The sequence below is a fragment of the Plectropomus leopardus genome, chromosome 2, assembly GCF_026936395.1.
Source record: "Plectropomus leopardus strain MGB_pleo_1.0 chromosome 2, ASM2693639v1, whole genome shotgun sequence".
Classification (NCBI taxonomy): domain Eukaryota; kingdom Metazoa; phylum Chordata; class Actinopteri; order Perciformes; family Serranidae; genus Plectropomus; species Plectropomus leopardus.
Window position 1 is genome coordinate 26,591,538 of NC_142177.1, and position 12,172 is coordinate 26,603,709.

The 12,172-nt window shown below is 40.5% G+C and overlaps 1 protein-coding gene across 2 annotated transcripts in view; it reads left to right on the forward strand.

Moving 5' to 3' along the window:
* Positions 1 to 12,172, forward strand: part of megf6b (multiple EGF-like-domains 6b) — a 118,536-nt gene that overhangs the window by 62,643 nt on the left and 43,721 nt on the right. For both annotated transcript variants that reach the window (XM_042506547.2, XM_088089416.1), the window contains 16 exons: positions 1,509 to 1,679; positions 3,266 to 3,397; positions 3,518 to 3,646; positions 3,751 to 3,879; positions 4,235 to 4,369; positions 5,043 to 5,177; positions 5,683 to 5,808; positions 5,905 to 6,036; positions 6,420 to 6,548; positions 6,703 to 6,834; positions 8,365 to 8,493; positions 8,592 to 8,720; positions 9,039 to 9,167; positions 9,257 to 9,385; positions 11,039 to 11,167; positions 11,317 to 11,445. In XM_042506547.2, the coding sequence (XP_042362481.2) occupies positions 1,509 to 1,679; positions 3,266 to 3,397; positions 3,518 to 3,646; positions 3,751 to 3,879; positions 4,235 to 4,369; positions 5,043 to 5,177; positions 5,683 to 5,808; positions 5,905 to 6,036; positions 6,420 to 6,548; positions 6,703 to 6,834; positions 8,365 to 8,493; positions 8,592 to 8,720; positions 9,039 to 9,167; positions 9,257 to 9,385; positions 11,039 to 11,167; positions 11,317 to 11,445 (2,124 nt within the window). The remainder of the gene's footprint in view (positions 1 to 1,508; positions 1,680 to 3,265; positions 3,398 to 3,517; positions 3,647 to 3,750; positions 3,880 to 4,234; positions 4,370 to 5,042; positions 5,178 to 5,682; positions 5,809 to 5,904; positions 6,037 to 6,419; positions 6,549 to 6,702; positions 6,835 to 8,364; positions 8,494 to 8,591; positions 8,721 to 9,038; positions 9,168 to 9,256; positions 9,386 to 11,038; positions 11,168 to 11,316; positions 11,446 to 12,172) is intronic.

Below are 12,172 nucleotides of genomic sequence, written 5' to 3' on the forward strand. Positions count from 1 at the left end.
GCTTCAGTCTCAGTAAATCATGACAGTGAGCCAGCGTGTACAGTCAAAATACCAGGACTCTGAAATTAAATCAGCTAAAATGAATTTAGACAGTATTCATTTAATTACTAACACTCATGGTTTTCCTACTGTGACATGTCAAAATGTCGTCAGTGAAAAACGCCCTCTCCACTAACAGCGTGTTTAATTAGAGCTGAGTACAGAGCACTGGAAAATAAAATTTGACCAACCTTTTGTGGAGAAAATGTCTCTTGTGTGCGTCATAGACAAACACAATTTTTTTCTACAAATAAGGTACTGTCCTGTCTTTAAAATATATATTTTCTTAGTTGGCATCTGGCAGAAAATCTGCCAACAGAATGTGATGGTTTCACTTGTTAGCACTTTAAAAACGGATATTCTTGCAGCAACAGTAGCAATATGTTAATATTAGTCATCCTAAGTCAAGAAATGTTGCCATTTCTGTTTTTTAACTTAATCCATGCTTACTTAATATACCATCACACTTGTTGCAATAAAATTCTATAAACAAGTTCTCTCATCAAAATTAAAAAAATATTTTATATGAAATTTGTTTAACTAGGAAAAGCCTCATTGAGATTAGAAATCTCCTCTACAAGGATTTCCCAGTCAAGACAGGCATCAGCAGTTTTAAACTACCTTGCAGACAACATACAACATGTAAAAGACAATCAGAGCATACCAAGAAAATCAGGTCGACATATCCGTGTTCACATAGAGGCAAATAGTCATCTACGACCTGATGCACCCTCCTCCAACTCAGTCATTCTGTTTTTGAAAACACTGAAAGAGACAAGCTCTCCAAGACCAAAATCATACAACAGCAGACTCCAAGCTGCAGAGGATGCAGCCTTTTTTTCCCCATTTCAAGGGAACAGATAGCAAGAGTAGGTCTTACGAATATGCCACAGAGTGTAGACGGAAGCTTTCAGGATATGTCAAATTGATAGTTACATAGAGAAGAAAGAGGCAATATAAGAACTGCCTCATTAATAAAGAGGTGACAGTGATTAATTCTACAATGCAGCCCAACCAACCCAAGCACACAGGGAGCAATGATGGACCTTAAAATTTGTGATGAACCTCACTGCACCATCGTATAGGGTATCTGAGCAGTGAAGGCTTTGAGAAGATGCATGCATGTATAAAACATCACCGTAGTCAATTACAGACATTAAAGTAGGAGCAACAGTTCCTGTCTTTAAAAAAAAAAAGCAAGAGTTGTTTTTTTAAATTAAAGCCCAGCCTCAGCTTCAACTTCAACAACAAAAAGTGAGGCTTAAAAAAGAGTAAATCATCAATAATTTCAGGTATTCATAAAAAGACACAGACTCAATAGCATTGCTCTGAAACATTATGACACATTTTCTTTGAGTTTTTGTTCACTTGTTCTGAAAAAGAAATTTAAAGACACAAAACTAAATGGCATACACTGTGTAATTATCATAAAGTGTGTAGTTGAATTGTTCCTGTCTTTCTCTCCGCAGCTCTGGAAGATGCAGTTGAGGCTCTGTCCAGCGGAGCTGCCATTGAGTTGCCTCTTATTCGACCTGTCCTCACCTTGATGGAAGACTACAACCAACCTCTGGAGCGCTATGATGACTATGAAGACGACGAGGGGGAGCTGAGGGCTGAGAGTAACCTGGCTGAGAAGTTTGGTGAGTTTTTTTCCCCAAAAAACCATTAAGCCCTCATTATCATTAAGAGGAGCCTGTTCCTGGTTACCTGAGTGTGACCCCTGGGAGGTGAAGCTGTCTGGCAGACTTATTTACTGCAGGCAAAAACAGACCCCGTGGTGGGGGTTAATTACTGAGCTCCCAGACTGTCGGTACATACTGTAACACCGCAGCTTCTTTGGCAGGAATGCTGAGGCTTATATGTCCTGGCAGTCTGTAACAGAAAGTCAGAGGCTCTGTTTTGTGTCACCCAAACTTGGACTCTTTTGACAGTAGCAGGACATTTAACATCGAATGTTCTTTCACTGAAAGTTGACAGAGGTAACGCCAGCAACACACATAAAGACACATGATATTTTTTGACCTGAAAAATATTCAACTGGGGTCAAATTGTTGTCTATTTAAATAAATGTGTGGTTTGGAGTCAGTGTCAGAGGCATTATTCTTTTCATCAATACTCATTTCAGTGGCCTCGAGCCTCCATTTGATGTGTGAATAGCGAACATCACATCTCCACCAATACTGACACATTCAGAACCTTTTACATCATATTAGAAAACCAGTGATCTGAGCTAAAAGGTCAAAGGCAGTTAGGGGCCATTTACATGCTGCACCCTCAAATACATTGTTGTTGATGTAGATGCATGGACGGCGTGCTCAAAAGCAAAAGTAACACTGATGCTGCATTAAAATAAGCATTCCCAAACGCCTGTTTTTCAGGGCAGAATGGCTGCACTCTGAGATTAAAAAGACCCTTTTGGATCGCAGCAAAGCCCATGGCATGTCATGTGATGCGAAACAACCAATCACAGCCTACATATATCTGTCCTGTCTTTTGTAATTATCAGTCCATGATTATGAAGGTAGAAGGTAGATTAATGTGGAGAAGTTGATTATTTAAGTGCAGGGCTTCCCAGGCAGGGGCATTGTAGGAGGGGCAAAAGTGGAGCTCATTACCAAGGGCCCATATAGGAGGGGGGCCGTTGAAAAGCCTGGAAGGACAAGTTTTGTTTGTAATTTTTTGTTTCTAAGTAATGTGCAATATGTAGGAATTGCAGCTCGTTTATGCTGCTGGAGCACCAACGTACACAGTCCTGTTTTCTCAAAAAAATAGAAATAGGTGTCCAAAAATGAATAGAAAGTCAAAATTAAGAAAGCAAATTGAATTAGTGATAAAAAACAAAATTCATAAGGTGCACAAGAGAGACATGAATCAAGAGAAGAAGGGCCGGGGACCCACAGAGACTGCTTATGCATGGGGCCCAGAATTTGGGGCTATGCTTCTGTATCCAGAGCTTTACATTTGTCCCACAGACATTTTAATATTCACATAAAGCTGAGTCATGCATAGCCTGCCTCCATGGAAGTTGGCACAGAGTAGCACCCAGTGCCTAATCTTCTGTTTTTCAGGCGGTAAAAGACTAAATTTTGTGTCTATGAGCATTAAATGTCATGTTAGAGTTTAGAGCTAAAAATAAGTAAAACCTTCACTGTAAACTGTCATGACTCAGCTGAATGTTGCTACTAAAGAGCAGCGTGACTGTCATTCATTACCCTGTTGTTTCCAGTGTGTTTGGACGACACTTTCGGCAGTGACTGCAGTTTGACATGTGACGACTGTTCTAATGGAGGAAAATGTAGTCTGTGGAAAAACGGCTGCGACTGCCCTGACGGATGGACAGGCATCATCTGCAACCAGAGTGAGAATTATCTCCACATTCACAGACACAAATACATGACAAACGTGCACATGGTCGCTACTGTAAAGTCAGTGTTGATAGATTAAAAGTGATAGACTCTTTTATTTTTCATTCTCACAGCATGCCTCGAAGGATATTTTGGTAAAAACTGCTCCTTCCCCTGTAAGTGTAAAAATGGTGCCAGCTGTGATCCGGTCACTGGGAGCTGCCGCTGTCCGCCTGGGGTCAGTGGCGACTTGTGCCAGGATGGTGAGTTGTCATCACTTTGTCCCAAAAAAGTATTTGTTCCTCTCATTCTCTCACCATGGGTGGTGGTTCTCTGAAGTTTACTGTGAGTGATTTCCTGTGTGCAGGCTGTCCTAAGGGCTTCTATGGGAAGCAGTGCAATAAGAAGTGTAATTGTGCCAATAACGGGCGCTGCCACCGAACCTACGGAGCCTGTCTGTGTGATCCTGGACTCTACGGACGCTTCTGCCACCTCCGTAGGTCTTAACTAGAGCTGCCACAGTTAGTCTAATAATGAATTAGTCGTCATCAGTCAATTGTGTCTCTGGGATATCTTTACTAATATGTGACATACACAAGCCTGTGGTACTCTAAAATAACTCATTATTTCTGCTTATTTTACTCAAAAATGAGCAGTATAATTTTAGAGCAAGAGGTCACCCCACTAAATGAGCTCTTTGACCACAGTATCCATATACATATGCAATTAAAAAACAGTTTGGAATTACTCAAATATTGTAGCTTGATTTTTTTATATTGTGTCATATTTCTTTCTCTGCACCATCTTGGTGTGAAATTGTGCCTCCTCAATCTTCTCTGCCTCTCCTTCAGCTTGTCCTAAGTGGACCTTCGGTCCCGGCTGCTCAAACGAGTGTCAGTGCGTCCAGCAGAACACTCTGGAGTGCCACCGTCGTCATGGCACCTGTGTCTGTAAACCTGGTTACCAGGGCAACACCTGCAAGGAAGGTGAGCACACTGTCACAATGCTCAGCTCATTATCATTTTTTTTCCCTTTTTGTTAACACACATAGTATTAGTGAATAAACATGGCAGGATAAATGAATATAAAAGACAAATGAGACTGATAACTGATGAAGCAGTTTAGTTCTGATGTAAAAAGCCGCAGTAAAGTAATAAAAAACACAATTACTATAGATTATGTTTTTTTCTAAGGTGTTGTTATTGTACAATTAAAATATGCTTTACAGATGATTGATTTTGTTTGAAGGTTACATGAAAAAGTATGTTCATAAACACAACAACAAAACACAAATCAAAACTCACCCACACACCCTTGATACACCTGCAGACATGCAGTCAGACAAAGAAAACTGAAGAAAAAGATTGAAAAAATAAATGTTGCCAAAATAGTGAAGAAATGTCTTTACAGGCTGAAATGTTGCCAGGCTCAGAGAAGCATGTAAATCAATGTACGCTGAGGTGCAGCCAAGTCCATTTGCTTTCTGATATAATGAGTAAAGAGACTCTAAGTGTTAACAAATCTTCAGTATGATTCAGTTGAGGAGAACCAAATCTTGCCTTAATAAGGACAGAAAATCATTTAGCCACTTATTATAAGGAGAAGATGATGATTTCCATTTGCTCGTACTACAGTTGTTCTGTTCTGCTCTGTATCTAGAATGCAGCCCAGGTACCTACGGAGCCGGCTGTGAGAAGAAATGCTCCTGTCCAGCAGGAGTGTCATGTGATCATGTGACTGGACAGTGCCAACGAAAATGTCCTCCCGGTCGTCATGGAGAGAATTGTGATCAGGGTAGGTGGCTCTGCAGAGCACTCGCTTTCCTCACCATTTAAGGCAGGAGTGGGGGGAAAAACTGATACAGCGTAGTATTGCGATATTTTCTGTGGCAATATTGTATTGATTCATGGACGCCAAGTATAATAATTAATATCTCATATGAAAATTAAAGTTTTGGTAGCCTACTAGAAAAATAAAATCAATTGTTTTTTTACTATATACATTTTTTCTGCAATATAAATGACTGAACTAAGATGAACAGACAGAAAGTAGATAAAACAAATGTTATCAAAGTTTTCCTTTGGGGACATAATTTGCAACTGTAAAAAATTGAAACAAATTGCAGTTGCATTGTAATTGCAATATTCATCATATCACAAAACATTTAAAATTGCAGTAATATTGCAATTTGAGTTAAGTACTGTGATAATGTCGATTCTCACCCCGACTTTAAGGCTCATATTTCTGCAGTCTTTGCCCTCAGTGTTGACACCAGTCTCTCCTGTGTGTCCTGTGTCAGACTGTCCAGAGGGAAGGTTTGGAACAGGCTGCATACATCCTTGTAACTGCACCGGAGCCCCATGTGACAGAGTGACGGGACAATGCAAGTGTCCAGCGGGGACATCAGGAAAGCACTGTGAGAGCTGTGAGTACAGACATTAGTTTTTTTCTTACAGCTGAGTACAAATAACTGCACAAATTCAAACATAATCAAGATAAAAATGTGAATCTCTTTGTGCAGTGTGTCCAGAGGGTTTCTGGGGTCCAGGCTGCGCAGAAACCTGCCCAGTTTGTGAGAACGGAGGTGTGTGTGACAAACACAACGGGTCATGTAACTGCCCTTCAGGGTTCATGGGCAAACTCTGCCAGAACTGTGAGTACCAGCTGTGTGCATTTTTGGTTTCCATAGCAACATGCATTAAACAGTCAACCAGCTGAGGAGGATGGCAGCACAGTGGAATATGGAAATAACGCAGTGGATCAGTTTGGACTAAAAAATAGAGCATCATGTCAGAAGACAGAGGAGCAGTCTCTGTACGAGGTCATTAGCTAAAATCCTTCAGCTGCCTGAAAACCACCTCAGACATAATTTTGCAGGGAAGAGCGAATGTAATTCCTTTTCCTCAGAACCTCATCTGACGGCTGAATCACAGAACTAAAGCTGTCACGGGAACTTGCTCTGCTTGCATGCAATCCGACGAGGCTGGTTCTGGTAGATTAGTCTTGATGGTTTAGATTTTTTTTTTCCTTGTGCAGCGTGCCCGAGTGGACGTTTCGGTCAGGGATGCCAGATGAGGTGTGTATGCGAGAACAATGCTCGCTGTGATCCGGTGAGTGGGCGGTGTACCTGCGCTCCTGGCTGGACTGGACACAACTGCAGGAAAGGTAACGGTGCTGGCAAACATTTATCACTGCAGATCTACTTAACATCTGATACTAACGCTGAAGAGATTTATATCAGAACACTGATAGTTTAAATCTGACAGGAAAAGATGTCCCTTGTTATGTTTGACACTCAGATGAGATGTTTCTGTTGCAGCCTGTGATGCGGGGCACTGGGGAGCAGACTGTGATGAAACATGTGACTGTAGAAACGGAGACGGCAGCTGTGACGCTTTGACTGGCCAGTGCAACTGTGAGGCTGGTTACACTGGAACACAGTGCCATCAGAGTATGTTATTATGTGTTAAAGCATTTAAAGACCACAGTGTTTAATCTGTCATGATTTCTAGTTAAAGAAATACTTCAACCCCCGAATAATCATTTGCATATCAACAACTTACCTTATGTTGAATTTGTGAAGAAAACGTTGCTTTTCTTGCATGCTTCCATGGTGAAGGGGTCTTTGTTTAACAACAGCAAAACATCTGCTGACAACATCTGACACAACTGGTGCAGTGTAATTCAAGTCTCATTTATCCAATCGTTTGAGAAATACATACCAAATAGACAGTCCTTTTGACAGGGAACTGATCTAAAAGTAAATCTTACATATGTTCTCTTCAAAGTGACAACCCAACTGACAAAAATAATATTTTTTTCTCGCTGAACTTTGGAGTTGCTGGTCTGTCTCTGCCTTGATCAGTCAGTTTGTTTGTGCTCTTTTCTGACTTTGATGAATCCGAACTAACCTTTTAAAACACAAAGGTCGCACAATAACATAAACAAACTAACTCGCTAAGCTCGCTGTCTTTAGTTTCATTGTCTGTGTCATTGCATGTCTATCTGCACTTGTTTTTACTTGTTCTGTTACCACCTCACTCTTTCACAATTAGAATATATAAACTAGTTGATTGAGGCAGCAATAAACCAGCAACTCCTGTGTTCAGCGAGGTAAAATTAATATTTCACTAAAATTACTATTTATTATGACAGAATCATCACTCGAAGAGAGCATAGATAAGATTAATGTTTCGTGTAGTCCCCGTTTTAAGAAAGTTTTTGTTGGGAAGCACCGAGCATACAATCAGTTAAATGTGATTCATTTTATACTACTGAGAGTCTGAAAAACAGATTTTTTAATATAATTTTGCTGTTTTTAAACATGGGCCCCCTTTAGATTTTTGTTAACTGTGAAGGCATACAAGAAAGACAGTTTCCTTTAGAAATTTAATGTAACACAAGGCCAGTTGTTAATATACAAGTGGTCATTGAAGTTTTCCTTTAAAATTGGTACTTTTTTTAAACAATTGTAGGATATTTTATGTTTTTGTTTGTATAATAATAACTATAAAGTTATGCACACCAGAAAGTCTTAATTCCATTCACGCCACATGACAAGAATGAACAAAAAAAGTCTACACACTATTGGATCACTTGTGCTCACTATATTAATGTTTGAGACAAGCAGGAAGGTCTGAGGACTGTGGGGGATTTTTATGGAAAAAAGAAACAGTCCCAGAGTAGAATGGTGAAGCACATATGCTGCTTTCAGCTCATTCATTCATGAGCAGTGTGTGTGTTGCTGCACAGCATCATTGTTGCTGCTACCACCAGATGGTGCCAAAGTAACATTTAATTTATTACACATTGTGGCATCATGATGTCAGCTTTGTCTCTGTTAAATACTTCTTTTTGTATCGTGCCATTGTGTCATATTACAAACCAACCTTTATTAAACATAACATTGGACATGACATGTTTAACATTATTTAAAGCATAGTCTAAGTAATTCTAAGTTGTGTGTGTGATGTTTCCTCAGAGTGCCCATCAGGTATGTTTGGTCTCGGTTGTCGCCATCGTTGTCAATGTGACAACAAGGCGTTGTGTGACCATGTGAGTGGAGCTTGTACCTGCCAGGTGGGATGGACTGGAACCTTTTGTGAAAAGCGTAAGAAAAGTTCCTTCACATCATTAAGGCAAATTCACACACTGAATATATGTATGTCTTAGTAACAGGCAGTCTTTACGTCTGTGTGTGTGTTTCAGCATGTCCTCAGGGCTTTTATGGACTGGACTGCCAGGAGAAATGTTTGTGTCTAAATGGCGGGAGCTGTGACCACGTCAGCGGAGTTTGTTCCTGTCCTGCTGGTTGGATTGGTCCGTTCTGCAACCTGAGTGAGTGAAAGGTTCACCACAGAAAAGTCTTAATGTTCACAGGCGCTGGCGTTACTCCAACGTTATGAAAGATGGTTGGTATCAGGATGCTTGAGTAGTAGCACCGAGAACATCTTTGTACCGCTGACTCACAGCGGAACAAAAACACGCTTAGTTTCAGAGGTATTTGGGAAAACCCAGCCCAGTCACACATGAGAAAGCACCGACTCAGTGTTCCCCATGCTATGGCCTATATCAATTACCAGACACTGGAATTTCTACTTTTGATCAGCAAAGTTCATCAAGAGGTAATGATATTGTTTGTCCCTCTCCTGGCAGCTTGCCCAACTGGTTTCTATGGGGAAGGATGTAACCAAACCTGTAGCTGCCGTAACGATGGCATCTGCCACCCGGCCAGTGGGCAGTGTGTGTGCACGCCTGGCTGGACCGGATCCAACTGCACAGAAGGTGAGTGGACACAATGCACACCAAAGTAATTATCTATATGACAGGTAAATCAGGGAGTCACAAGATGGTTTTGTGCATTTTTCTCCCAGAATGCCCTGCAGGATTTTATGGAGCAGACTGTCGGCAGCGATGCTTGTGTCAGAACGGAGCCACCTGTAACAAGACCAACGGAAAATGTGCATGTGCCAGTGGATGGATGGGCACTGCCTGTGAACTGGGTAAGACTCAGAGATGCTGTGAGTAAGAGTCTCCGAATGGGTGACCACAAACCACTTTTGGATGGATCATTTTAAGGAAAAATCGAATTTATTACTACTTGAGTTTTATTTTTGTACATGGCCATCATTTATAAGAGTTATGAGATCTCAAAGTTTCTGCAGCAAAGGCCGACGGGGCAAGAAACAGGAAATGATCACACAGGTTGCAAACAGGCCAACAAAATGTGTAATATTCCCTAATTGCAAAGTAAAAAAAACTGTAACTGCAGCAAGCACTGGATGTCGAAGCTGAACCGAGAAGCAAAGTTAGAACTGAAACTGAAAAAATAATACTACTATAATACAGAAATAAAAATAAAAACTAGATTAAAAAAAGAATGAGAGTTAACTTAAACAATATTTTTTATTTACAAAAGTAGCTTAGATAAAATAAAAATTTACAGAAAATGTTTTTAGTCTGTCAATTCGGTCAAATTTGTCATCATAACAGATATGAAGAGGCATTGATGCATATGTTTATTGTGACTGGGATGTCCACATGACTGAGAGTCATCTGCCTTTACAAACTAACTTGGCTTGTTTACTGTATTGGCCTACATGAATGTCACTGTCACCCTGAATGTCTTCCTGAACCAGCAAACTCTCAAGCTCAATGTGAAAAAAATGGAACAAATAGTTATTCATTTTGAAAAGCCAAATCCAATTCAACATATATAATCCTGGTCAGATACAGCCCTAGTTTTCAGTGGGCACATTGGTAAATGAGAGAAAGAGAGAGTGGTGCGCAGCTCCAAAAATAGAAAATCAATATGTGGCGGTCCGCCATAAATAAATAAATGTGTGGGAAGCCCTGGCGGCATCTTTAACTCATCATACTGTAATTAAACAGAACAAACATAAGAATTGAGCCAAAATAAAAAAACAAATACATGCACTGATGTATAAACATTTATCATCATGGAGGTTAATCTGATCATTTATTTTGATATACACTGTAGGTTGTTTGGCTCTACAAACTGGCTGAATTCAGCCTCGACTTGCAAAAAGCCATAATGATGTTGGTTATTCTGGACAGAAATGCAGAAGAATAACATTACCTGAACCCTGAAGTCAACATTTAAAACAGTGGCCTGCGGTTGTTTTACTGTGCTCAGGAAATATATCACTCTGAGTTCAATCTGCTGCCTGAGCTCATTTGTTTTTGCCTACATTCTGGTTATTTGCTGGCAGAGTTTGTTTCTCCACCTCAGACGAGTCTGCTCTGTAAAAAGTCTCTGCCGACCCGGCGATGACATTCCAGGTCGTTCTTCGTCTTCGCTCCACATCACACACTATCCTCCCTCTGTGCCTGTTACAACCTTTCCCTGTCGAGCTGTGCCAGGCCCAGCCCACTCCTCATGCTCAGCAAACCTCTAATCCTGTCGCTGGAATGTCTTTAACCTCTAAACTCTGTGGCTACTACCTCTGACTGCCAACTCCATACTGTGTCCAGCTATAAATTAATGGGAAAAAAACATTTGCAGTCCTCAGCAGAAATATGACAGCTCAGGTTTCCTTGTCATTTGTAGTTCACCTCATGATGTCTCTGTTTTCTTTCTCTTGTCTTGTCTAATGTGTGTTTCTACTTGTGCTTGCTGCTGTATGTTTACACAGAATGTGTGGCGGGTCGGTTCGGGACAGACTGCCAGCAGCAGTGTGAATGTGAGAATGGCGGCCAGTGTGACAGACAGACTGGACGGTGCAGCTGCAGCGCTGGCTGGATCGGAGAGCGCTGTGAGAAAGGTGATTCTTTACTGTACAACTGAAGCAAAACTAATGAACCAACAGAAACTTTGACCTCATGGGAACTACTGCACCCTGGAAACTGCTGGACTGGATATATTGTGTATTTTTGTTAATTATAACCTCTGATTTGTACTTTCTCCTCTCAGCGTGTGAACCAGGTCAGTTTGGTGCCGGCTGTGAGGAGAGATGTCAGTGTGTGCACGGGGCGTCATGTCACCACGTCATGGGCGAGTGTCAGTGTCCACCAGGGTGGAGAGGAAAACTCTGCGACAAAGGTACAAAGGAGACTGGGGTGCTCTTGCAGCCTCTGGTGGACGGAGTTTATCCTGTTATTTTAATAATACGCTGTTATATTTTCAAACATCTACATGCAAGATCACAGAAAACCTTTTTGTATAAAGCTTGTTTCTTACATGTTATGCACTCGTTTACTTTATATTGAAATCCTCTTTTTTACAAGTTATAATTCTACTTCTTTCTACTATATTTAGACATTTATGTCATGTCTGTCTTGGAGTCTCTTTTGCATTTCCTGTGGTTTATTTTCTCTTTATAAAATAAAGAAGTAACACCAGTACACTTACTCCATGCCACAAACTTTAATCAAGACAATAGCACATTTGTCAAAATAAATTTGAGAAGAAGAAGACTCAAGTAGTTATCTTGATTGTTGATAGTGACATGGACAAAGTGTGCAAGATTTACATTTTTTCCTTTATGTGCGCTTTTTGATACCCTTGCTATGTTACTTGCGAAAAATTATTTTTCCTCATCTTTTCTTGTCATCCCATTAAAGTTATCCTGCTGAGGACGCTGTGATCAGATTTCAAAGCCTGTTTTGGCAAATGATTGATGATAAAATGATGATTAATGATTTTGGCTGTATACATTTGATTGACTTTACCTGACTAAACAAAGAAACAAAGAAAACACACTACTTAATCTACTAAATAATTATTTAAAGTATTACAAACAGTCGATTTCAGTCAGCACGCCGTCAGT